This window comes from Phyllostomus discolor, chromosome 3 (genome assembly GCF_004126475.2).
Source record: "Phyllostomus discolor isolate MPI-MPIP mPhyDis1 chromosome 3, mPhyDis1.pri.v3, whole genome shotgun sequence".
Lineage (NCBI taxonomy): Eukaryota > Metazoa > Chordata > Mammalia > Chiroptera > Phyllostomidae > Phyllostomus > Phyllostomus discolor.
The window spans coordinates 132037396-132064498 of record NC_040905.2 but is presented as its reverse complement, the minus strand read 5'-3'; the positions used below and the strand labels follow the sequence as shown (position 1 = coordinate 132064498).

The 27103-nt window shown below is 38.4% G+C and overlaps 1 protein-coding gene across 1 annotated transcript in view; it reads left to right on the top strand.

Annotated features, from left to right (window-relative positions):
* The window catches only part of LOC118499638 (protein FAM240B-like), a 41535-nt gene extending 20027 nt beyond the window's left edge, over window positions 1-21508 (top strand). The window contains exons 3-4 of the mRNA XM_036021461.1: window positions 8154-8299; window positions 20864-21508. Of these exons, the coding sequence (XP_035877354.1) occupies window positions 8154-8299; window positions 20864-20957 (240 nt within the window). The 3' untranslated portion in view covers window positions 20958-21508. The remainder of the gene's footprint in view (window positions 1-8153; window positions 8300-20863) is intronic.
* The last annotated feature ends 5595 nt before the right edge of the window (window positions 21509-27103 follow it).

The following is a 27103-nucleotide window of genomic DNA, read 5'->3' as shown; positions in this document are numbered from 1 at the left end:
GAGCTTCCTGGATTTCCTGGAAGTCTATTTCCTTTGCCAGAATGGGGAAGTTCTCCTTTATTATTTGTTCAAATACGTGTTCAATCTGTTGCTTTTCCCCAATAGAAATTTTTATTTCTCCATTCTTTCCTGTTTGGTTGTTTTTTTCTTCCTTCTGGTCCACTCTATTGTTTTGAGCCCCAGTTTCCTTCTCATCACTATCGGCTATCCGTGCATCTTCCTCCATCTCTTTTATGGTAACCTGCATTTTTTCATGTAAATTGCACCCAAAACCAACCAATTCTGTGAGCTTCCTGATCACCAGTGTTTTGAACTGTGCATCTGATAGATTGCCTATCTCTTGGTCGCTCAAAAGGATGAGCCCTGGGGCATTGATCTGTTTTTCTGTTTGAGACATATCTCTCTCTCTCTCTCTTTTTTTTTGGTCTGGTCGCTCCTGTTACAGTGAGGGGTGGAGCCTTAGGTGTTCAGGGGAGCTGGGCACCCCAGTTGCTAGATTGTGATGTTGTATGTGGGGGCGGGGGTGGGAGGGAACAACGGTGGTAGCTCCACTCTCCTGGGACCACAGTCCCTTCCCTGGGATCCTGGGCTGTACGCTCTGTCCTGGTCCACAATTGCTGCCTCACTGGGTCCGCCAGCTGCCACTCGAGTACTCAGGGTCAACCCACTGTGATCCTGTGCGCCCCAGTTGCCTTACACGTTCCTGGTTGCCTTATGCGCCCACTGCTCTCTGCTCTCCGTGCCGCGACCTGTGCTGCAACCCGTGCCCGGCTGCTCCTCTCTGCCCCTCCTGCCAGCCTGGATGAACGGGTCTACTTCAACTTCTTGGCTATCTGACTTCCATTCAGATGAATTCTCTGTCAGTTCTGGGTGTTATTCTGCCTCTAAATTGTTGTTGTTCTAATCTTGGTTGTGCATGGAGGTACAGTGTATTCACCTATGCCTCCATCTTGCCTGAAGTCCAGATCATATAGTTTCTGTCATATGATTGTTGTTCCAGTATTATTGCAAATAATTGTTGTTCCATACAATTGTAAATACTACACAGCACCCCTCCTGGATCTTGGCCCATTTCACTATCTTCCAGAGCTATATCACTGTTGTGGTTAACTCTATTCTCTCACACACTATGCCTACTTTCTATCATTTACTCTCACTATATCTCATAATCTGACCTCCCACAATCTCTCTCTTTTCTTGATTCTGCTCACAATCCTTCCCCCCTCTAACAAGAGTCTTATCTCTTTTCCACCTTTTATAAAAAGTGTCTAGTTGGGTGAAATATCATGGTTAATGCTATACTTATCCAAAGGATCACCTATCTCTTCTCTATGTGTTGGGACTTTAAATCCCATAGAATACACTCCCTCTGTCTTAATCTATTTTGCCTTTCCCCTCCAACTGATCACATACAAGAGTAGGTGGGAGCTATTTGTGAACACGAATATACCTGCTGAAAGAGAGAACCCACCAACAAGGGAACAACCAACAGATAATAAAGGAAGATGGCAGAAGAGTGAGTGGAAACCACACTAACTTCCACCCAGGACCAATCTGGAATTACACGTGAATGGTGGAGAAATTACCCAGATCAAACAACTGAACAATAGTGAGATAAAAGCCTCATAACCTCAGAAGACAGAAGGACCAGCTTCAACAAAACCTGTCCACATGAGCACAACAGCAAAAAGATGTGGTTTGTAGAGGGACACTTAGTCAATCAGCTGGAGGGAAGGACCCACCAAAGAAAGACCCAACCAAAATTAAAACCCAAAGACATCCAGAGAGCCAACATAAATGACAGCCCAAGAGTAGCAAGTTCAGGAAATCAAGGAGACTGCGCCACTGAATTTCACAGGTCTCCTACCATAGAAGTTTACACCACAAACCTTGAGAATCAGAACAGATCAATTTAAGAAGCAGAATCTAACAAGAAGAGTCTCACAAACAATGGGAAAACAAAGAAATAATCCCCAAATGAAAGGAAAGGAAGCCTCAGAAAGAATGCTAAATGAAATATAGGCAAGTCAACTATCAGATATTGAGTTCAAAGCAATGGTTATAAGGAAGCTCAATGAGTTCAATGGGAATTACCAAAAACTACAGGGAAACTGTGAAGAACTCACTGTAAACAATTGATGCAGACTCCAGCCTGTGGGGTCTATGTGTTATGGATGCAGTGAACAAATTCACACAGACTACAGATGTTCTGTGGAGAAAAAGGGATGGCACAGCCACTCTCTGAGAGAGAGAGAGAGAGCGCCTTGGCCACTCTCTCAAGAGGAGAGTTCCTCGACCCTTCCCTGGACAGGCTTTTATTGCTTTCCAGCTGCATTACATCAAAGAAGGTTTTCATTCATTATCCTTAGGTTTACTTTAAATGATTACTTCTTACAGATAACAGAAAAGGAAAAAAAAATATTGCAAATGCAAGGGAATGATAAAAATGACTGATTTAGTTACATTTCATCCTTGAGAGTCTTCGTACAGACTTTAGAGAGTTGCTTCAGAGATATACATTAAACATCTGAAGCCTGAACTCAGGGTGAGGGAGTTTTAGCAAAAACAAGTCTCATAGCAGCCTAGGTACAGTGCAGACCTGATTCCCGATGGGAAAACCTATCCATGGGTGTGGGTCCTGTGTGCCAGACCTCGATCTGCACTGGATTTTCCAAGTGGGGGATGGGCTACATTCCCCACACCACATGGAATGGTTCCCTATAAACTGTATCAACATGAAAAAGGAAATAGATACTATCAACAAGAGCCAAGAGGAAATGAAGAATACAATGTCTGAATTGAAGAACACAGTAGAAGGACTCAAAATCAGGCTAGATGAAGCAGAGGATTGAATCAGTGAGCTGGAGGACAAGGAAGAAAAAAACACCTAGAAGGATCAAGAAAAGGAAAAAAGACACAGAAAGAATGAAGAGGTGTTAAGAGAACTGCAGGACAACATGAAACAAAATAATATCTGTATAACCGGGGTCCTAGAAGGAGAAGAAGAAGAGCAACAGATACAAAACCTGTTTGAAAAAGTAATGATGGAAAACTTCCCTAATTTGATGAGAGAAAAAGTCACACAAATCCAGGAAACACAGAGACTCAGCAATCAAGAAGGAACCCAAACAGGCCCACTCCTAGACACATCATAATTAAAATATAAAAATTCCAAGACAAAAACCGAATCTTAAAGACAGCAAAGGAGAAACAGGAAGTAACAAACAAGGCAGCCTCAATAAGGCTAGCAGCTGACTTCTCAATGGAAACTCTGCAATCGAGAAAGGAATGGCAGGAAATATTCCAAGTAATGAAAATCAAAGGCTTTCAACCAAGACTACTCTATCCAGTAAGGTTCTCAATTAAAAAGGAAGGCCAAATAAGGAGTTTCCCAGACAAAAGAAGGCTCAAAGAATACACCTCCACCAAACCAGCACTCCAAGATGTGCTAAAGGGACTGCTTTAAGAAAAGGAAGAAAAAGAGTGAGAGAGAGAGGAACGCAGGTACAAAGGAAGTAAATGGCAATGAATAAGTACCTATAAATAATAACCTTAAACATAAATCAATTAAATGCTTTAATCAAAAGACATAGTATAGCTGAATGGATAAGAAATCATGATCCATACATAAGCTGGCTACCAGAGACCCACCTCAGAACAAAACACCTACACAGACTGATACTGAAGGGTTGGAAGAAATATTCCAAGCAAATGGACAGGAAAAAAAAAGCTGGGTTAGCAATATTCATATGAGAAAACATACACTTCAAAACAAGTGTCATAAAAGGAGGCCCAGAAGGTCACTTCATATTACTCAAGGGAAGAATCCATCAAGAAGATGTAAACATTATAAATATATATGCACCCAACATAAGAGCACCCAAATACATAAAGAAAATCTTGGAGGACATCAAGAAAGATATTGAAAGCAACACAATTATAATAGGGGATTTTAACACCCCACTGTCAAAATTGGGTATATCTTCCAAACAAAATATCAACAAGGATATTGCAGCATTGAACAATACCTTAGATCAAATGGACTTAACTGATATGTATAGAACTTTCAACCCAAAGAAGCAAAATACATATTCTTTTCTAACGCACATGGAACATTTTAAAAAATAGACTACATGATAGCACACAAAAGAAGCTTCAACAAAATTCAAGAAAGTTGAAATCATATCAAACATTTTTGTGACCACTAGGGACTGAAAGTAGAAACCAGCCTCAAGGAGAAAACTCAAAAACACTCAAACTCTTGGAGATTGAATAGCATGCAATTAAACAATGAATGGGTTAAGAATGAGATCAAGGAAGAAATAAAAAAGGCTCTGGAAACACATGAAAATGAACTCACAACAATTCAAAACTCATGGGACACAGCGAAGGCAGTCCTGAGAAGGAAGTTCATAGGGATACAAGCCTATCTAAAAAAGATAAAAACATTTCAAATAAACAACCCCTCTCTACATGTACAAGAACTGGAGGAACAACAAAAAAGATAGCCCAGAGCCAGTAGAAAGAAGGGAATAACCAACATCAGAGCAGAATTGAATGGTATAGAGACTAAAGGACCAATTCTAAGGATCAGTAAATCCAAGAGTTGGTTCTTTGTAAAGATAAACAAAATTGACAAACCTTTGAGCAGACTCATCAAGAAAAAAGAGAGAGAAGACCCAAACAAACACAATCAGAAATGAAAGAGGACAGATTACAACTGATACCACGGAAATACAAAAGATTGTAAGATATTACTATGAAGAACTATATGCCAAGAAATTTGAAAACCTGGGTGAAATGGTAAAATTTTAAGAAACATATAATCTTCCAAAACTGAAAAAAGAAGAAGCAGAAAGTCTGAGGAGACCAATAAAGGCTGATGACATCAAAGCAGTAATCAAGAAACTCCCTGCACACAAAAGCCCTGGACCAGACGTTTTCACAGGAGAATTTTACAAAGTATTTAAGGAAGAGCTAACACCTATCCTTCACAGACAATTCCAAAAATCCCAAGAAGATAGAAGACTCCCAAACTCTTTTTATGAAGTCACAATCATCCTAATCCCCAAACCAGATAAAGACACAACAATGAAAGAAAACTACAGGCCAATATCGCTGATGAACTTAGATGCTGAAATCCTCAACAAAATTTTGGCAAAATGCATCCAGCAATACACTGAAAAGATCATACATCATGATCAAGTGGGATTCATCTTAGGGATGCAAGGATGGTACAATATTCACAAATCAATTAATATAATACATCACATAAAAGAAAATATAAAAATCACATAATCATATCAATAGATGAGGAAAAAGCATTTGATAAGGTACAGAACCCATTTATGATAAAACACTCAGCAAAGTGGGACTAGAGGGGGCATAATAAAGCTTTATTATGTTCCTCAACATAATAAGGCCAAAAGCAGGAGACCTACAGTCAACATCACACTCAATAGGCAAAAACTAAAAGCTTTCCCAGTAAGATCAGGAAGAAGATAAGGATGTCAGCTTTCAGCATTTCTATTTGATATAGTATTGGTAGTCGTCAGCACAACAATCAGAAAAGAAAAAGAAATCAAAGCCATACAAATTTGAAAGGAGGAAGGGAAAGTGTCATTGTTTGCAGATGACATGAGAGTGTATATAAAACATTCTATAGACTCCACCAAAAAAAAATACTCAACTTAATAAGCAAATTTGGCAAAACAGCAGGATACAAAGTCAATATTCAGAAATTAAAGGCATTTTTGTACACCAAAAATGAAATATCAGAAACAGAAATCAGAAAAAAAATCCCACTTGATATAGCAACAAGAAAAATAAAATACCTAGGAATAAACCTAACCAAAGAGACAAAAGACCTAGACTACACACCACTGAAGAAATTAAGGAAGACAAAACAAATGGAATCATGTACCATGTTCATGGATTGGAAGAATTGACATCATCAAAATGTCCATACTACCCAAAGCACTTTATAGATTCAACACAATCCCTGTTAAACTACCAATGGCATACCATACAGATATAAAACAAACACTTCCAAAATTTATATGGAACCACAAATGACCCCAAATAGCTGCAGCAATTTTGAGAAAGAACAACAAAGTAGGAAGCATCACAATACTTAATATCAAACTGCATTACAAGTCCACTGTAATCAAAACAGCCTGGTACTGGTATAAGAACAGACACATGAATCAATGGAACAGAGTAGAAAGCCCAGAAATAAATCAAAGTCTCTATGGTCAATTAATATTTGACAAAGGGGCAGCAGCATAAAATGGAGTCAAAATAGCCTCTTCAACAAATGGTTTTGGAAGATCTGGACATCTACATGCAAAAAAAATGAAACTCGAGCACCAACTTACACTCTATGCAAAAATAAATTCAAGGTGGATAAAAGACTTAAATATAAGTCACAACACCATAGAATCCTACAGGAAAATATTGGCAGGAAAATCTCAGACATTCCAAGCAGCAACATCTTAACTGATATGTCCCCTAGATCAAGGAACATAAAGGAAAGAATAAACAAATGAGACCTCATCAAATTAAAAAGCTTTTGCATTGCTAAAGAAAACAGCATTAAAATGAAAAGAGAATCAACTCTATGGGAAAATGTATTTGCCAATAATACCTCAGACAAGGGTTTGATCTCCAAAATATATAAAGAACTCACATGACTCCACTCTAAGAAGACAAATAACCCAATTAAAAAATGGGCAAAAGACCTAAAGAAACAATTCTCCAAGGAGGACATACAGACGGCACAGAGACATATGGAAAGATGCTCAGCATCACTAGCCATCAGGGAGATGTAAATTAAAACCACAGTAGGAAAGTACTTCACACTGGTCAGAAAGGCCATCATAAATAAATCAACAAACCGGTGTTGGAGAGGAGAGGAGAAAAGGGAACCCTAGTGCACTGTTGGTGGGATTGCAAACTGGTGCAGCCACTGTGGAAAACAGTATGCAATATTCTCAGAAAACTAAAAATGGAATTGCCTTTGAATAATGTAATCCCAGCAGTGGAATGAATTGCAATTCCACTGCTGGGATTATATCCTAAGAATAATGAAACACCAATTAAAAAGAACCTATACACCTCAATGTTCATAGCAGCACAATTTATAATCACCAAGTACTGGAAGCAACCTAGGTACCCATCAGTAAATGAGTGGATCAAAAAAACTGTGGTACATTTACATGATGGAATACTATGCAGCAGGAAGAAAGATGGAGCACCTACCCTTTGTGACAGTATGGATGGAACTGGAGAGCATTATGCTAAGTGAAACAACCCAGGCAGTGAAAGACAAATACCATATGATCTCACCTATAATTGGAAACTAATCAACAAAACAAACAAGCACGCAAAATGCAAGCAGGGATATTGGAATAAAGAACAAACTGACAGTACCCAGAGCGGAGGTGGGAGAGGATAATGGGTGGAAGAGTGAAAGGGTTTTCAGGAACAACTATAAAGGACACATGGACAAAAATCCAAGGGGGGCTGGGATGGGGGAGGTGGGGATGGCTGGAGTTGGGGGGAGTGGTGGGGGAAATGCAGACTATAGTGAACAATGAAAAAAAATGTCAAGTATCTTATTAAACATAATTAATGAGGCAACTAGGAAGATACTTCAACTGATTCAAAGGAGAATTCAAGAAACACACACAATAGGCAATCAAGAATACTGAGATGAATTTACAAGTACTTGAAAAATTGGTTGATATTCATGGGGATATTAACTGCATTCCATTGATCAAAATTTATTTGAATTTCTATGTTCAAGAATGATTTGAGCTACCATATTATTTTCTATATTTTAAGTTGTAAACTAGCTCAAAGATAGTAAGACTGGCCAGTTCCTATAACAATCAGATAACCTGGAAGTGTTACTAGACATTTTTTTTGTTCATTTCAAAATTTTTGCAATATATTCTGACATAACTATTATTATCTCAATTTTCAATTGAGGAAATAGACTCATAGTGACTTTGTGAGTTGAGTTGTCTACAGTCACAAAAAGTATAAATGACAATGTCTTGGTTCAAACTCGTCTTTCACCACTCTGAAATTAGAATGGCTTTATTTGGAGGGCTTGGATTTGTATTTTGCTCTGTTTGTTTGTCTTTTAGGGGATGAATAATCAATACATCCGTCGGGAAGTCTTCTGCTGTGAAACGTGTCACGAGCTCAAAAGCTTCTGGGAAAAAGAAATTAGCAAACAGACTTGTTACCGGGAACTGGAGGAAGATCGTCAGGGAAGGAGCGCCCTGAAGAAGTATGTGGGTTGTTTCTCTGCTACTTCTGAAGCGTAGATTTCCCTGGAAATAGACCAGATGTGAAGATGGGGAGACTAAATTGTTTTTATTACCCACTCTTCTAAGAATGAGGCCTCCAGGCTGGCAGGGTCACCACATGCCATGCAGAGCCACAGAGGTAGCACTAGGTTTTGATCAAGTGGCAGAAAACAGAACAAACGGGAAAATCTAAGTCAGAGCCTTTAATGGAGTTTCCATGGGTAAGGCAAGGAAGGAGTGGGTAAATAGTTTAAGACTGGCTAGTTTGAATAATTCTAGAGGGCATTAGTCTATAGATGTGGTTCCTAGTTGCCTGGTACCTGGCTCTACAATGATTTAGGACAGGGGAAATATGACTTCATGTATGACAGTTAGATAAGGAAGTGGTTCAGGGAACAGATGCAGGATTGGTTTAGATGCTAGCAGTCAAGGATTTTGTTCTCTGTAAGAAAGGGCAACCCTGAGAAGGGCAGTCTTTCTGTGGCCAGCAAGATTTTTAAGATGTCAGAACATCATAAAATATAGAAAGTTAAATACATGACTAATTCATCTGTTTATTCAATCTTACTACAATCTATACCAGGGTTTCTCAACCTCAGCGTATTTGACATGAAGGGCCAGATAATTCTTTGTTGTGGGGGGCAATCCTGTGTTTTTTAAGGTGTTCAGCAGGATCCCTCAAAACATTAGATGCCAGTAGGACTGCCTTGCCCCACTGTGGCAACCTAAAATATCTCCTAACATTAACAAATGCCTCTGGAAGGCAAAGTCACCCCAACTGAGCACCAATGTCTTGTAGATAAAGATGAACATTTTTATGTAAATAAAAATGAGGTTCTGTCATTTATAATACCTTGGTGAACTAAAAAAATCTTCTTCATCCCACCTCTGTTGCAAACTCCAGCACATGAGGTAATATTAAATTTCAGAATTAGATCAATATATATGTGTAGGTGTGAAAGATCCCACATCTAGAATGATATGTATTAAGATATTGGGGGAAGGCTAATGTGGTCTTTTCCTCATTGACAAATGAACTTGTTCTAACCAAAGGATTCTGCTCAGAAGAGAACATTTACTTATATGAGAAGACATGTGTCATATGTGTCAACAATGCTCTGACTAAAAGGGTTAGCACCTGTTTTCACACTTGCAGAGCCTTAGAGCAGACAGAACAACTTAATTTTTCAGGGACTGTCTGGGATTTTCTGTCTCTTAAATATAAACAGCCCAGCCAAGCTGCCTGTCAAAATGTCCACTCACAAGGGGAGTGGGAGCTGAGTGTTCTGCTAGTCATCATGGCACTGTGTCTCCACATTTCTGAGCATGCTGAGCTGAAAATATATGTAATTTATAAGTGTTGAATCAACATTAAACTTATAAAAAACCTTTCTTAAGCCCAAAGGAGAAAAAGCATCTTTTTATAACCAGGGAAGAACTCTGCCATCATTCCAGCAAGCAAAACCAGGCTTTTTCACATGCTGGAAGATCCACATGTTAAAGTATCTAGTCCTGGAGATTGCAGGAGAGCAAGATGAGTCAGATGTGTGGTCTCTGCCATCTTCCTCCCCTCACTCCTTGTCCACAAGCCCACTGGGAACGAGATCCCAGTATGAACGCTGTACAGCATCTTCCCTTCAGAAGCTTGCGGGTGCAATATTAAAAGCAAAACTTGCAATGTGATGTGATGTTTGTCAAAATATTTGTATATAAATACACACACAAAGTCAATCTATATGTATAGAAAAAAGGTTAGAAAAATACACTCAGATATTAAGAGTGGTGATATTTGACTGGTGGGATGGCAGATATTGTATGTATATGCCTTACTTTGTCCAAAGCTTCTATAATGACATGGAGACATTTTGTAATTAGGGAAAAAAATTATACAAAAGGTACTCAATTACAAATGGTACATAAAACAAATTCATTAATTCTCCAGGCTCCCATATGCCACAGAAACAATCCCCATCAAAGTTTGGGATGGGTTGCCTTGTTTCCATAGGCAAAAGAATAAATCTTCAAAATGTGCTCGTCACATTTGTGATGTAGTACTGAAAGATTTCATCATTATATCCCCCCCCAAAAGTTTAAAGACATGGGCAAAGCAGCTGCATTGCTTGGAGCAGAGGAAGATCTAAGGAGTAGAGGAGTAGGGACAGCTTCCTGTGTCTCCTCTTCTGTTCTGAGCCTCCCAGAACTATTGCCGTTATAAACCATGAATAAAAAATTCAAAAGCCTTCTTAATTTGGTAAACAATAAATGATAACTTAGTGGCTTTGTCATTATTTTTGCCAAAAAGCAAAAACAAAACAAAAAGCATCCACATATATCTCTAGTAAACCTGGTTGCACAAATAATATATAAATGCTTTTATATAAAAACCAGAACTAAGAACATTTGTTTAAATCCTGCTGATGTGATCAGAGAGTTAGAAATGCAGTGTACCCTTGCAAACCAATGAATGCTATAAACCTCCTGAGCCCTACTCTAGCCCCATGGGCTATGCCTCCCCAAACTGCACATCCCCAACACACACAAGTGCACACTCTCAGCACACACATCCTTTTTTATTCTACCCTCCAACTCTATAGGCAAATTCAAGTCACTGTGCAATTAAGAAATATTCTAAATGAACAGTAGAAGACAAAAAACTCAAAATTTTCCATCACCCCTATTGTTGATATAACAAAGTCAATATTACTTTATGTTGCTCTCACAATGCTGAGCCCAACAAGAACTTGTGCCAAAGGTGTGTGGAAGGAAACAAGTGTTTTGTCATGGACATACTCATTAACACATGCCTGCAGGTTTACTGACTAAGAAAAAAGTGATAATTGAGGTATCTGGCAGAGGCCCTGGAGGTGAGATCTCTAGGAGAAGTGTGAAATTCCATTACTCTCTCTAAATCAAACTAGAAAGAAGCAACAGAACATAGGTTGGAGAAGTTGAAAACTGTTTGCAAATAACTGATTGAGGCAATCTGGGAAAGGTCAAGTGCAGCATAGGTATGAGATGGCTAAAACTCCTGGTTTGTTGGGACAGTCTAGGTATACATCTATCATTTTGTTATAATTATAGATTGTACTCTCTTTTATTATCAAAAGTATTTCAGTTTAGATGACAAATTGTATTTTTTAAAGATATTTTTTAAATTTATTTATTCTTTTAGAGAGGAGAAGGGAGGGAGAAATAGAGTGAGAGAAGTATCAATGTGTGGTTACTTCTCACATGGCACCCACTGGGGACCTGGTCCGCAATCCAGGCATGTTCCCTGACTGGGACAACTGGCAACACTTTGGTTCACAGCCTGCACTCAATCCACTGAGCTATGCCAGCCAGGGTGTTAAATGACAAATTATATTAATACCTAAATCTAAATGACTGGACTATAATCATAACTGAGAAACATACAGTGCTTATATACAATAGTACGGTCTTCAAAATACCTCTTAAGAATTTAGTAGAACTCACAGTGTCAAGTAGACATTAAATATGGTGGACTTGAGTGGAGAGAGAGGTTTATCAAGCTTTGATAACTCAAGACCACTCACCTCCCTCTTCTCAGATTCCTGCTTATCAACTGTGTTAATCAGAATGCTTTCAGCTACAGGTAACAAAATATTCCACTCATAACCTCCTACAGCCATATGAAATAATTATTTCAAACTTTTTATAAAATAAGATTTAGTCTTCAAAGAACAACTAGTGAGAAAAAAGTTAGTTAGATTTTTTATTCAAGCTGAGGGGGTAAGGAAAGTGGCTGATAAATTGAGTTGGTCCATTGGGTGTGCTGAGGCTGCTAGCCTGTGTTGATTGTTGACATGATCTGCCCTATAACCAGATCCAGCCAGTAAGTCGCAGGTCGGTCACAAAAAACCAAAATCAGATCTATCTAGCCTCACTAAGAGAAAACCACTGCAAAGGCATACTCATTACTGTACTGGAGTAGGAGCAGCAAAATCATCATCTTACCTTCCATATTAAAACAAAAGTTCAGAGATTACAATTAGAGTACTGAGATCTGAAACAGGAGACCAAGAACTTAAACAGTAAATTCCTTCATGATGGGGATTATTATTTTACTACTCTTCTTTATATATTGGGGTAGCCACAAAAGTGCTCTACTCAGAGGTTCTTCAAGATAACTTGCAATGGAAAGCATAGCTGACTGAAAGCTCTAGCTGCCACCTTTTTGGATCTCCCTTTCTGTTTGAGCCTGGGCCACTAACCTCCAACTGCTCTTAAACAATGACTGGTCAGGCCACAGGTAACTAGTCCTGGGCAATTTTTAGGTGACAGGGCTCCTCTAATGGGTGACTTTTGCTCAGGGTCACCCCGTTGGCCCAGGCCAAACTCTCTCAGAATTGTGCTGTGGTGTGGGGCTCTTCCTACCTAAGCATTGCTTCCTTCTTTTTGTCCTTTCATAGGATTCAAGTCTGAAGGCTCTCTTACCACTTCAGTTCCCTTCCACCCTCCATTTTTTTGTGAGTGATTACTCCAAATCTGCTTCTTGGAGGACTCGAACTGACACATACTTATAGTGACTAGCACATGAGAGAAAAAATCTAATTATGTGCCTAATTGATCTTCACTGGTTCCCAGTGAGAACATTACGATTCTGGTTCAAGAATCACATGAATACCATTCTACTTTCTAATCAAACCTCATATTTATCAAGGATAATTTGTGTTCCTAGATATTAACTACAACTCTTCCACAAATCAAGTAAATAGAAAACAATAAACAGGAGACATTATTTCATTTCCATTTGAAAAGTGAGATCAATATTTCTAGGCATAAGGAAAAAAATGTTTTCTTCAAGCTTTAATGTCAGTTGTATTGATCCTCTACTGTATCTGAGTCTGTACAGCCAAATTTTAAGCATGATCTTTCTCATATTGTCTTTTCTTACTACAAATACTCACCACCCAAACACAAGTGGAAATGACACAACAATGAACGATATTGACCAGAAAGGAGTAGCAAACAGTCTAAATATTCATAAAACAGTTTGTAAAGGGAAATTGGGTACATAACATCCTGTATCCTTCATCATCTGACAGTAAACACTAATTAAATAGCTGTTATAAAAAGTAAATAATGTGTCACCCTGGCTGGTGTAGCTCAGTGGATTGAGCTCAGGCTGCGAACCAAAGCATTACAGGTTCGATTCCCAGTCAGGGCACATGCCTGGGTTGCAGGCCACGACCCCCAGCAACCGCACATTGATGTTTCTCTCTCTCTCTCCCTCCCTTCCCTCTCTAAAAATAAATAAAGTCTTTTAAAAAAGTAAATCATGTGTCATAAACCCAAGATTCTTAAATTGTGTTCCTAGAATAAACTCATCCTTCAAATTGTTTCATTTAGGTCCTTAAGAAGCAGAGGGCAAGGTAAGATTAGGTGAGTATGAGGTTTATTGGGGAAAGTACCTGTGAGAAAAAATGGACAGAACATGGTGGTGTGCTTATAAATATTTACCAACTGGGTCTGTGGAAAAAATGTATACATGTATGATATATACATATATAAGTTTATTATAAATTTTACTGGTATAAAGGATAACATAATTTACAAATAATAAATATTCTTTATTGTAAATTCTGTACAGTCAAGTTATTGTCATAGTTTGCTTCTATTGGTTTTTGCCAAATTCTTCTATCTATAGAAGAATAGCCATCCTACAGTTATAATTCAATGATGATTTAACAAAATCAGGCAAAATGCTTACTTACTATCCAAGTTAGCAAAAAGATCACATCATTAAAGATAATAGTTTTCTACTATTTTCACATTTTTTTGTTTTTCTTTTTGTTTCTTGTTTGTTTGTTTTTGTTATTCACAATGTGATGACTATAGACAATGCCCACTTCTAAATGTAATCTACATTATGAGGATTTTCTCCCCCATTCACCTAAATCCAGATGTGGGCTCAGCAAACATTTTCTGTAAAGGACAAGGAAGTAAATATTTTTTACATTGTTTGTCATGTGGTCTGTTTTGCAACTACTCATATCTGCCATTGTTATGTGAAAGCAATTACAGATAATATGTCAGCAAATGGGCAGGGCTGCATTTCAATCAACCTTTATTTACAAAAGAAGGCAATTGGCCAGCAGGATCTCCAAGGGGCACATTTTCATACCCACCACACTAAGGAAGAGTTAAAGCCCTTTTAATTAATAAATGAACCTATGTTATATCAAGAAGTCCCTCAAGTTCAGCCCTGGATGGTGTGGCTCAAAGAGTCACCAGTTTAATTCCCAGTCAGAACACATGCCTGGGTTGCTGGCTGGGAGCTCAGTTGGGGGCATGCAAGATGCAACCACACATTGATGTTTCTCTCCCTCTCTTTCTATCTTTTTTCCCTTCTCTCTAAAAATAAATAAATAACTTCTGGCCAAGATGGAGGCATAAGTAGACACACTGTGCCTCCTCACACAACCAAAAGAAGAAGAACAACAAATTTAAAACCAAAAAACAACCAGAACTGACAGAAAATCAAACTGTATGGAAGTCTGACAACCAAGGAGTTTAAAAAAAAACATGCACCCAGATCGGTAGGAGGGGTGGAGATAGGCAGCCAGGTAGAGAGGGCTCATGGCAAGATGGTGGCTGCAGGACCTGGTGAAGAGGTAGCTAGAGGACTAGGTGGTCCCACATTTGAGTGCAAATAAATCAGGAGAAACAACCGGGGAGTGAGACAGACCACACAACCCTGGGTTCCAGTGTGGGGAAATAAAACCTCAAAGCCTGTAACTGAAAACATCTGTGGGAGTTGAGGCAGCAGTGGGAGAAACTCCCAGCCTCACAGGAGAATTCATTGGAGAGACCCACAGGGTCCTAGAATGTACACAAGCCCACCAACCTGAGAATCAGCACCAGAACGGCCAAATTTGATTGTGGGTAGCAGGGGAAGTGACTGAAAACTGGTAGAGAGCAGAGCAAGTGGCATTGTTCCCTCTTGGACTCCTCCCCCATGTACACCATCACAACGCAGCCATGTGGGTTGCCCTGACCTGGTGAACACCTAAGGCTCTGCCCCTTACTACATAACAGGTGCACTGAGACAAAAAAAAAATGGCCCAAATGAAAGAACAGATCAAAACTCCAGAAAAAATACAACTAAGCAATGAAGAGATAACAAACTATCAGACGCACAGTTCAAAACACTGGTAATCAGGATGCTCACAGGATTAGTTGAATATGTTTACAAATTAGAGGAAAAAATGAAGGTTATGCTAAGTGAAATAAAGGAAAATATACAGGGAACCAGCAGTGATGGGAAGGAAACTGGGACTCAAATCAACAGTTTGGATCAGAAGGAAGAAATAAACATTCAGCGAGAACAGAATGAAGAAACAAGAATTCAAAAAAATGAGGAGAGACTTAGGAAACTCCAGGACATCTTTAAACATCCCAACATCCAAATCATAGGGGTGCTAGAAGAAGAAGAGAAAGAATAAGAAGTTGAAAGCTTATTTGAAGAAGTAATAAAGGAGAACTTCCCCAATCTGGCAAAGGAAATAGACTTCCAGGAAGTCCAGGAAGCTCAGAGAGTCCCAAAATAGTTGAACTCAAGGAAGCACACACCAAGGCACATCATAATTACACTACCCAAGATTCCAGATAAGGAGAGAATCTTAAAAGCAGCAAGAGAAAAAGAGACAGTTACCTACAAAGAAGTGCCCATAAGGCTATCAGCTGATTTCTCAAAAGAGATCTTACAGGCAAGAAGGGGCTGGAAAGAAGTATTCCAAGTCATGAAAGGCAAGGACCTACATCCAAGATTATTCTATCTAGCAGAGCTATCATTTAGAATGGAAGGGCAGATAAAGTGCTTCCCAGATAAGGTCAAGTTAAAGGAGTTCACCATCACCAAGCCATTATTATATGAAATGTTAAAAGGACTTATCTAAGAAAAAGAAGATAAAAAATATGAACAGTAAAATTACAACAATCTCACAGTTGTTAACAACTGATTCTAAAACAAAAACAAAAACAAAAACTAAGCAAACAAGTAGAACAGGAACAGAATCACAGAAATGGAGATCACATAGAGGGTTATCAGCAGGGAAATGGGAAGGGGAAAGGTACAGAGAATAAGCAGCATAAATGGTAGGTAGAAAATAGACAGACAGTAGAAAATAGGTACGTTAAGAATTATATGTATGACCCATGGACATGAACTAAAGTGGGGTAATGTGGGTGGGAGAGGGTGTAAATGGGATAAGTGTAATAGCATAATCAATAAAATATATTTAAAAAATAAAAATAAATAAAATCTTTAAAAAAATAAAAACAATTTAAAAAAGAAGTCCCTCAAGTTCAGTGAAACACAGACATCAACCCTTATTAGTGAGAGTTAAAAGATCCCAGTAACAAAATTTATGTACTTCTGAGGCAGATTTAGTTACAGAAACTTTCAGAGATACTAAACAAAAACAATTTGTGAGCCTAGATAGTCTCCAGGTTGAAGAGGTTGGTTAAAAATTAAAATATAGAATTAATATTTAACAACCATAATAAAGAAATGTAACTATGAAAATTACTCATAGATGAATAACAACGGAAGTCTATATAAGAGTAATAAATCATCAGTCCTTTAGTAAAATGTGGAAAGATCTGTGTGAGACAGTTGCCCACTAATGGGAGAACAGCAGTTCCGTTTTATCCCCCTTTCAAACAGGCAAACCATGTTTATGTCATTTGTTTTATTTAAAGTTGAGGTAGAATGAGGATTATAACCAGTGTCTTAACATTCTCCCAGACCCCTAATTCTCTCAATATTTTAACTTCCAATCCTCAGTTGCTAATCTGCTTAAGCAACACCACAAACAAACAACAAGCTGACAGGTTGACACTCCAGATTTCCTCCATTCTTTCTTGGGCCCATAATTGAGCAGAGTTTTAAGTAAGAAGTTTCCTGGAGCCAATAAGGTAAAATGTTTCTACAGTCTTCAAAGTATTTATGCCTTCTAAGCTATTTACATCTGGGAATCACTCTGGAGAAAATAGACTGGTACATGGGCAGAATACTAAGTATTATTTTATTTATGAGTAAAAATAATGTTGAATCATTTAAAATATTTTATCATGTATTTCTTTTCCTGTATTAGAATGTATTATTTCACTTAATCAGTTATGAACTGAATCATGCCCCCCAATTCATATGTTGAAGCCCTAATCCCCACCCAGTACCTCAGAATGTAACAATATTTGAGGATAGCACTTTTAAAAGAGTTGATTTGGTTAAAATGAGACTTTTAGGGTGGGCCCTAATCCAATCTAACTGATGTCCTTATTAAAAGAGGACCTTGAATGCATAAAGAGACATCAGGAATGTACACTTAGAGAGAAAAGGCCATGTGAGGATGGAGCAAGAGGGCCATCTACAAGCCAAAGAAATATCTTGGGAGAAATCAAACCTACCCACATTTTGATCTTGGACTTTCCACCCTTCCGAACTGTGAGAAAATAAGTTTCTATTGTTTAAGCCACACAATCTGGTATTTTATTATGGCAGCCCCACAAAATTAATAAAAGCAATTATCTAATCTTTTCATTTTGGTTATTTTTACCCTTAAGAAATTAACACAGGTGTATATTTTTTTAAATTCAAGCATCAAGAAAGGGTGTATATTTAGGCATGAGTGTCCTTCCCACTGAGCCTTCTAGACCTGCCCTCTGAAGAGCCCTATCATCCATGGTTCCTTGTATATCTTTCTCCAAAACCCAAGTTTGAATAAGAAAATAAATATGTATCCAATATTTTTATGTAAAAAGCCCCTAACTTTTTAAACCTAGTCTGTCTTAAGAAGATAGCCCACTCAGTTCTTCTTTAGTGTTTTCCATTGTAATGATGTAACAACATATTTAACCAGTCACAGCGAAAGACAGTTCATTTTTCATTTTTAGGTTTCACAAACAATGTTGTAATAAAGATACCTGTACATATCTTCTTGCATATATGGATAAATATTGTGGGATAACTTCATATAAATGAAAGTGTTAGGTCAAAAATAAGAGTTTTTAAAAGTTTGATAGCCTTCTTTTCTTGCAACTTTCACCCTGAGTATGGGAGTGCTAATTTCCACAGTTGCTAATATCCTGTGTTATCAAACTTAACTATATTAATCAAACAAATGAGCATAGAATCTCTCTGACTTTTTCTTCTGTTTTGTTTGTTTTTTCATCACCATTTATTCTCCCATACCCTCTTCCACCTCCACCCATCCCCCACTACTGCAATCACCAGATTGTTGTCCATGTCCATGAGTTCTTTCTCGCTCTCTCCCTCTCTTTTCTGTTTTTTTTTTTTTTTTTGCTCAATTCCTCCACCCAACCCCAGGCTTCCCCCCACCCCTGCCAAAAGCTGTCAGTCTGCTCTTTATCTATAAGTCTGTCTCTGTTTTGCTTGTTAGTTCAGTTTGTGTTTTAAACTGAATTTAATTAATTATAAGTTTGATTGAAATTTGTCATATGTATAGGAAACAGCTGAATTTCTTCTTCTGGAGGAGCCAATTTACATCCTCTATCCATTTGACTACAGAGTTTCTTCTTTATTGATTTATAAGCACCATGCATTTGTTTCCTCTTTGTGTACAGTTCTATGAGTTTTGATAAATGCTCAGAATGATGTGATCACCACAATCAAGATATAGAACAGTTCCATTGCTCTGAAAAATGTCCTCATTGTGCTCTTTTATGGTTAACTCCTCTGCCAATTTCCAATCCTTAACAACTGCTGATCTGTTCTCTATCCCTCCAGTTTTGCCTTTTCCAGAATGTCATAAGTGAATTTTACAGTATGTGGTCTTTTGGGACATAATTCTTGTATGTATCAATTTCCCATTCCCTCTCATCACTGAATACTATTCTGTTACATAAATGTGTCATAATTTGACACATCTATGTCCTTAGTTGAAGGACATTTAGATTATTTCCAGTTTTTGGTGACTATAAATAAAACTGCTATGAACATTTACATATAGGTGTCTGTGTGGATATACGTTGACATTTCTTTTGAGTAAATACACAGATTGAGATTACTGGGTCATATAGTAAATTTAAGTTTATTTGTATAAGAAACTGCCAAACTGTTTTCCATACTGACTGTACCATTTTGCATTTCCAAATGATGTGAGAGAGTTCAAGCTACTCAATGTTCTTGACAACATTTGTTTTGGCTTTTGTTGTAAGAGTTTATTTTTAAATTTTACTTTTACATGTTTTTCTTTTGTGGGTTTTTGTGGGTTCTTGGTGTTTGTTCTTGTTTTTTTCTTTTTTGTTTATTTTGATCATTCTATGATATTGGTGGTACCTCATTGTGGTTTTAATTTGTATTTTTCTAATCATGTTGAGCATCTTTTATGTGCTGATTTGTCATCCATACCACTTCTTAGTAGAGTGTCTGTTCACATTTTTTTGCCTGTGGTATATTTAGCTATATATTATGGAAACAAGTCTCTAAGTATGCTATTTGCAAATATCTTCTCCCTGTTTGTGGCTTGTCTTTTATTCTCTTTAGAGTGTCTTTCACAGAGTAAATTTAAGTCCCAAATCTTCTTTTTTTTATAAATCATTCTTTGTGTTGTATCTAAAAATTCTTCCTTTATCTCCAGGAAAATAATAAATATATTCTTTTATGGTTTTTTTCCTTAGAAGTCTTAGTCTTACATTTTATATCAGTTCTATGCTACTAGATGTGGGGTATGGATCAAAACCCATCTTTTTTTTTGAATATGGATGTATGATGTTCTAGTCTCATTTGTTTCAATTTATACACACACACAGCACACACACACACACGGCTACCTCCATTGAGTTGTCATTGCCTCTTGTCCAAATCAATTGGCCATATTTATGTATATTTATTTCTGGACTCTCTATTTCATTCCATTGATGTATTGTCTGCTTGTTCACCAATGCCACACCATCCTGATGGTGGTAACCTAATATTTAGCCTCAAAATCATGTAGTGTCAGTTCTCCAACTTACTTCTTCAAAATTGTTTTCACTAATCTATTTCTTTTACCTTTTCATATAAAATTTAGAATCAGTTTGTTCTTATCTACAAAAAAGTTCTGCTAAAATCTTGACTGAGTTTACATTGTGTTACATATCAATTTAAGAAGAAAACTTTAGAGAAAACTATATATTCATAGACTTTTCTCATCTATCTATTCATCTTTTTCTTCACTAATTTGTAAAAGTCATGTATTTCTCTTAAAGATATTCTTTATAAGGCCTTTATCTATGTGGCTCAGTTGGTTGGAACATTCTTGCATACACCAAAAAGTCATGGATTCAATCCTTACTCAGCGCACATACTAGGTTGTGGATTTGATCCCCATTTGGGACACATATGGGAAGCAACCAATTGATGTTTCTCTCTCACATCAATGTTTCTCTCTCTCTCTCTCATCAATAAACATTTTTTAAATTAAAAAATATATATTCTTTCGAAGGAAAAGAAAACTTTACTGGACCAGCAGATGTGGAGGCAAATGCACTAAGCCATGTGTATTGTTTCTCCTCCTAAGGCTCAGAGAAGAATGGAAGCAGAAACTGGAGGAAAGACTGAGAATGCTGGACAGTCCTGGGGAGAAGGAAAAGCAGGGGAACATTGTGGGCTGACATCCTCCTGGCTCATCCACTTCAAAGATAACAAGTCACCAAAGGCACTTTTCTAAGAGATAAAACTAGCACCCCCATTATGTGACTTACTAAGCGGGACACTTCCTATTTGACTTCCCATTTGTGAAGGAATTTATATGTGAAACTTACTGTCCCCCCCTCGTGCTAATAAAGGTTATGGAAGATATTGTCCAACTCACTCCTCTCTGCACAGAGGATAGAATGACTGCCAGTGGAATGTGAAGCTCAGGTTATTTAATATTGAAAGCTCTTGAAATTAATACTCCCCCATCTCAAAGGTCTCTGTAGTACAATTTATTTCCATATTCTCTTCTCATTTTGAAATCTGAATGTTTTACCTAAGCTTACCAAGGGCAGTTATCATGATGGGAATCTGGCTTCCCTTTGTCTTTTGGGAAAACAGAGTCATACAGCCTTTTCTTTCTGTCCCCCTTTTGTGTGAAGACAAAAATGCAACCACTTATAGAAATAAAGCAATTGTTGTTGGAACGTTTAAAGATGTCCAGAAGGTTCCTAAGCCTCTCCTCATTTTTTTGAATTCTTATTTGTTCATGCTTTTCCGTGTGGTTATTTCTTTCTTCCTTCTGAAACACACCAAGGCACATCATAATTACATTGGCCAAGGTAAAAATAAAGGAAAGAATCCTAGAAGCAGCAAGAGATAAGGAGATAGTCACCTACAAAGGAGTTCCCATCAGACTGTCAGCTGATTTCTCAAAAGAGACCTTGCAGGCAAGAAGGGGCTGGAAAGAAGTATTCCAAGTCATGAAAGACAAGGACTTACATCCAAGATTGCTCTATCCAGCAAAGCTTTCATTTAGAATGGAAGGGCAGATAAAGTGCTTCTCAGATAAGGTCAAGTTAAAGGAGTTCATCATCACCAATTCCTTATTTTATGAAATGTTAAAGGGACTTATCTAAGAAAAAGAAGATAAAAAAACATGTATAGTAAAATGACAGCAAACTCACAATTATTAACAACCACACCTAAAACAAAACCAAAAGAAACTAAGCAAACAACTAGAACAGGAATAGAACCACAGAAATAGAGATCACATGGAGGGTTATCAACAGGGGAGTGGGAGGAGGAGAGCGGGGAAAGGTATGGAGAATAAGTAGCATAGATGGTAGGTAGAAAATAGACAGGGGGAGGGTAAGAATAGCATGGGAAATGTAGAAGCTAAAGAACTTATAAATATGACACATGGACATGAAGTAAAGGGGGGAAATGTGGGTGGGAGAGTGTGCGCAGGGTGGAGGGAAGTGAAGGGGGGAAATGGGACAACTGTAATAGCATAATCAATAAAATATACTAAAAAAAGAAATAAAGCAATTGTTATAAATAGAAGACTTTATTAACAATATAGTTTGAAAATAAACAGAACTGTTTTCTCTCTTCATATGAATTGTATTTAATTTTTTCATAAACATGCTTAATTAGAAATGTACAGTGAAAACAAGATAATGTTTAATAAACTTGGTTATCATGTTCTCACTGGTGTGTGCCTACTGGTAACTCACTGTCTTAGTTCGTTCTCTGGTGAAATAGCAAATGTCAGCTCCAGCTGTCCTCAGACACATCTGGAATTTTAAGTCACTCTCACTGTAGTCTCCTCTCAAGCTCAGATTGTGACCACAGAGCAAGAGGGATTCCATCAGTAACTAGGCTCCTCTGCCCAGGGATTCCTCTCTGAGGGATGGGAGCAAAGTAGGGAACCCTGAGCAGCCAAGGAACACAGCTGGCCAGAGGAACATTGGGGATGAGATGGGAGATAATCTGAGATAGTGCCAGGGATATCAGTTGGTGGTATGAACTTCTGCTCCTAGAAAACTAAATGGGCTCATCATGACTAAGAGAGCCACGGGGTGGCAAGAGGGTTGGAAGAGGTGATTCTGCATCACCACAATATGAGATCCAGGGTGTAATGCTCAGGTTCTGCTATGGGTTCTTATCCAATCTGGACACAACAAATAAACAGTAAAACAGTAAACTATAGTTTGGGAAATTTGTGCAAAGTTTGGGGGGAAAAGGCTAATAGTAAATAGAATTTTATTAAGGACAAGGAATCAATGAGAATATATATCAAGATACATAACCATATCTGTGGGTCAGGAAAATTCCTTGAGAAAGTGGTGTTTAAGCTGAGACTTACAAAAATGAGTTGGAGTTATCCAGGCATGGGTAAGTGGCCTTGGCAGGGAAGAACAGTAGATGTGAAGAGCTAAAGCAGAGTAGGAGGGCTGCAGGGGAGGAACTGGGGGTCCAGGGCAATGTGTGACATTGACACAGAGTGGGAAGGGTAGCTATTCTGTAGAGGGGTGGAAAGGAGAGCAGGGACTTCGGACCCCAGGCTGGAGATTCTGGATTGATGCACAGGGGCACAGGTAGCCATTGAAAAGTTTTAGGAAGAATGAACTGATTAGATTTGCATTTTTAACTCTTCAGATTTTTTAATACACATACACACATGTAACTTATGAAAACTCATAAATATGATCATCTCATACATGCAGATATGATTTTATAACAGTTTACTATTGACCCTTTCTCCTTTGTCTTTTTGTCTTGGTTCATTCCCTCCCTTTCTTCTTTACTCTCTATGGTCCTCAAGTCCTGCACCCATCACCCATGTTAATAATGCACTGTGGGTGCTCCTGCAGTTTCCTCTGTGTTCATATAGCCATGTACAGACACACACTCACACTGGCACTCTCTATATAAATTCTACACCCAAACTCGACATCTAAATGGCTTTGCATTCATTTGGTAACATTTTACAAAACAGGATCGTATCACAAGTTTCTGCACCTTGTTTTCCTCACTCAACTGCACCTCATAAACATGCTACCAGGTCAATATGTAGCTAGACTTCACATTTCTAATGGGATCGTATTTTAGTATGATGCGGATGTTTCATAATAAAGTCAATGATTCTTTTAGAGATAAATAGCCACCCCATTTCCAGGATTTTGCTATTCAAACAATACAGCGGTAAATACTCTTATCCACAGGTCCTTTATATGAGTGGTTTTGTGCTAGAAAATAGCTTCACAGCAATAGAAAATTAGACCAAACATATTGCAGTTTCTACTTTTAAAATGTTACTAGAATGCTTTTCAGAAAGGCTGGCGAAATTGCCCTTTGAGCCAGCAGTTCAAGTGAGCATTCCCTTCTCCCTGTCAGCAATCAGTGTGATAGCTGTTTTCAAGTTTGTCTAGTCTGCAGGATGTAAAGTGGCATCACTTTGTTTCTTTGACCACCTGTGATCACGGGATTTTTTCCATTTTTGTTTATTAGTTTAGTTTCCTCGTTTGTGAATTGCTTATGCACACCTATTGCCCCTTTTTCTAAAGTTGCCTTTCTATGTCACTGTGTGCAAATATTTTATACATTGTTTAAGACATAACCCCTGGATTGTCATTTGCATGAGAAGTCTAGAGGGCCAGGAAGGGAAGGCCTGCTTAGAAATCCATTGTAAGTCTGAAAACCTTGAAGCTAAAAAAGAAAAATAGACATACCTGCCAGTGTAAAAATGAAAAGCTTATTGTGGCAACAGGTACCGTAAACAGAATGATTTGAAAAATTTCAAGTTTAAATGATCACTTGCCTGTAGTTGGGAAAATGGATTAGAGGGATATGGCCCAAGATGGCAAGAGATGAATGAGGAGGCTGTTTCCGAGAAAGGAGTTGAGCAGAGAGAGTGGATAGGTCTTGAAGGCTGACTGAATGTAGGGGAGCAAGTCATGGAAATTCTGAAACAAGATGTTAATTTGTTTTGACTTCTGGCCAATATGGAGGCATAGATAGATACACTTTGTGTCCTTACAACACCAAAAGGAGGACAACAGCAAATGTAAAAACAAAAAATAACCAGAACTGACATAAAACCAAACTATATGGAAGTCTGACAGCCAAGGAATTAAAGAAGAAACATTCATCCAGACAAGTAGGAGGGGCAGAGACAGGCAGCCAGGGTAGAGAGGACTCACAGCAAGGTGGTGGCTGGAGGACTAGGCAGTCCCACATTTGCATGTGGATAAACTAGGACTGAGACAGACCTAGAAAACTAAAAGGGCTTTTTGTGGTTTTTGTTTTTCAGTCCAGAGTTTTTCACAGTTAGTTAACAATGAGCTCCCCTAAGCCCCCTGCCTTTTTGAATGGAATTATTATTTCCCCAAAACAGGAGGAAGTGAGCCAGGCCTCTGTGAGCCCCTCTTTGCAGATGTGGGAAGAACTTCTCTTCCCAGCTCAGATGCTGATGTGCCTATCTCCCAGCACTCTTGTCTCCAGCCATGCTCTCTCTGGGCAAGTGTCCAGCCTGGGATCAGTCACTGCGGCCAGACAGCCATGAGGGATCACTAGATGCCACCTGGTCAGGGCCCTGGGGTCTGTGCCTATGTACTAGGGATGAGGCCCAGAGAACCTTTTTTTTTTCTTATTCAGGACATTTTTTAATTACAAGGGAAAGACAACTACAGTGATCTAAGGCATAAAAAAAGGAAAAGAGATTATGTATATGTCTGTTCAAGAAGTCAAAGGACCCAGAGGATAAAGCTGGTTCCAGAACTGTCTGAGTCCAGGAACTCTCCCCTCCCCCATCCTCTTCCTCTCAGCTTCATCTTCCTGTGTGTTGACTTCAATTCTTGGACAACACTCTACCAAGGGTGACTGTCTCCCTACAGCAGTCCCAGATTCCATCATTGTTGCTAGTAGACCCAGAAAATCATGTGTTCCCCTTCTATACAGTTCCAGTCCAGGCGCAGGCCCCAGCTTTCCCTGGATCCATTTAGCTCATGGTCATCCTTGAGCCAATCTCTGGCACCTCTTTGATGGGTCAAGTTGTGTCAAGGGCCTAGGGGTGGGACTAGTCCTCCCTTTACCACAGGAAGGTGAGTTAAAGATGGGCATCTCCCCAAAATTATTTCAGCCTGTTATAAGGGAAGTGGGAGAGTGACACCAGTCAGGCAAAATTAATAGTTCCAGTATGAGCAGGCAGAGGACGCTGTGAGCCAGGAGTTGTCTACTCACCCTCTAAGAGCAGTTCTGCTTCTTACAATTTATCCTAAGCAGGTAATTGTTTAAATAAATTAGTATACAGCCAACATAAAAATGATGTGAGTCATATTATTGAGTGAAAAAACAGATTACAAAAATCATTTGTAATTAAATTACAATTAAAAAATTATTTATCTTTTCGATCCTATGTAAATAGAGAGATACTCAATGGTTTTCTAAATACTGTATCAGTAGTGTTTGTTGCTATATGGTAGACTTTGTATAATTTTTACAAGTTTTTTACTTTCCTGAATTTTTAGCACAAACAAGTATATTTTTATAAACTATACTTTTTTAAATAAAATATAAGTATATTTTCCCTTAAAAATATACTTGGGAAAGTACAGTTCTTTATTCCTTTCAAAGAGTATTTTAATCTAATGTGAGATTCTCAGCATGGAGGAATCCTTCTTCCTCCTTTAGAATCTGTATGTCTTCTAGGAGCATCTTGGCCAGAGCAGGCTAAGGGGAGGGCCTGGAACTCCTTGTTCCTAATTTATTGTCTCTTGCCCTTGTTGTGGTCAAGACAATGACCTGGGGAGGCCTGGCTTTGTGCCTGGATTTGTGCCTTCCTTTCATTTTACCAGTGGTTCAGTGCTCATGCTGTCTGGATGAGGTGGCCCAGTGCTGCAAGTCATCCTCTGATTTTCTCTACAGCCTTTGGGTGCTGCCCATCTCATCTGAGTGCCTAAGACAGTAACTTTTTAAATCAGTGTCTCTCTTCCTCTTCCTCTTCCTCCCTACTTCTCTAGGTCTTCTAGAGACCTTCTCTAGGTCTCTCTCTCCTGGCTCTCCTGGCTGGGTACATACTGGTCAGCTTATCTGTACCAAAATTAGCCTGAGAGCTTGGGCATTGGTCTGGAAGTCAAGAGCTCTTTTCAGTTTTACCATTGAATTGCCTTGTGAAAAAAGACACTTTTTACTTTCATTTCTTCTGTCATTATTACTGACTCATTTGTCCAAAAGTCACATGGACCTTTGTTACTACATATCAAATGTAAGTAAGCTGTGGTTTAAATTCAGTAAAGCCTTTTTGAGCAGCTGAGCTCACTTCTCAGTTGGTACATTC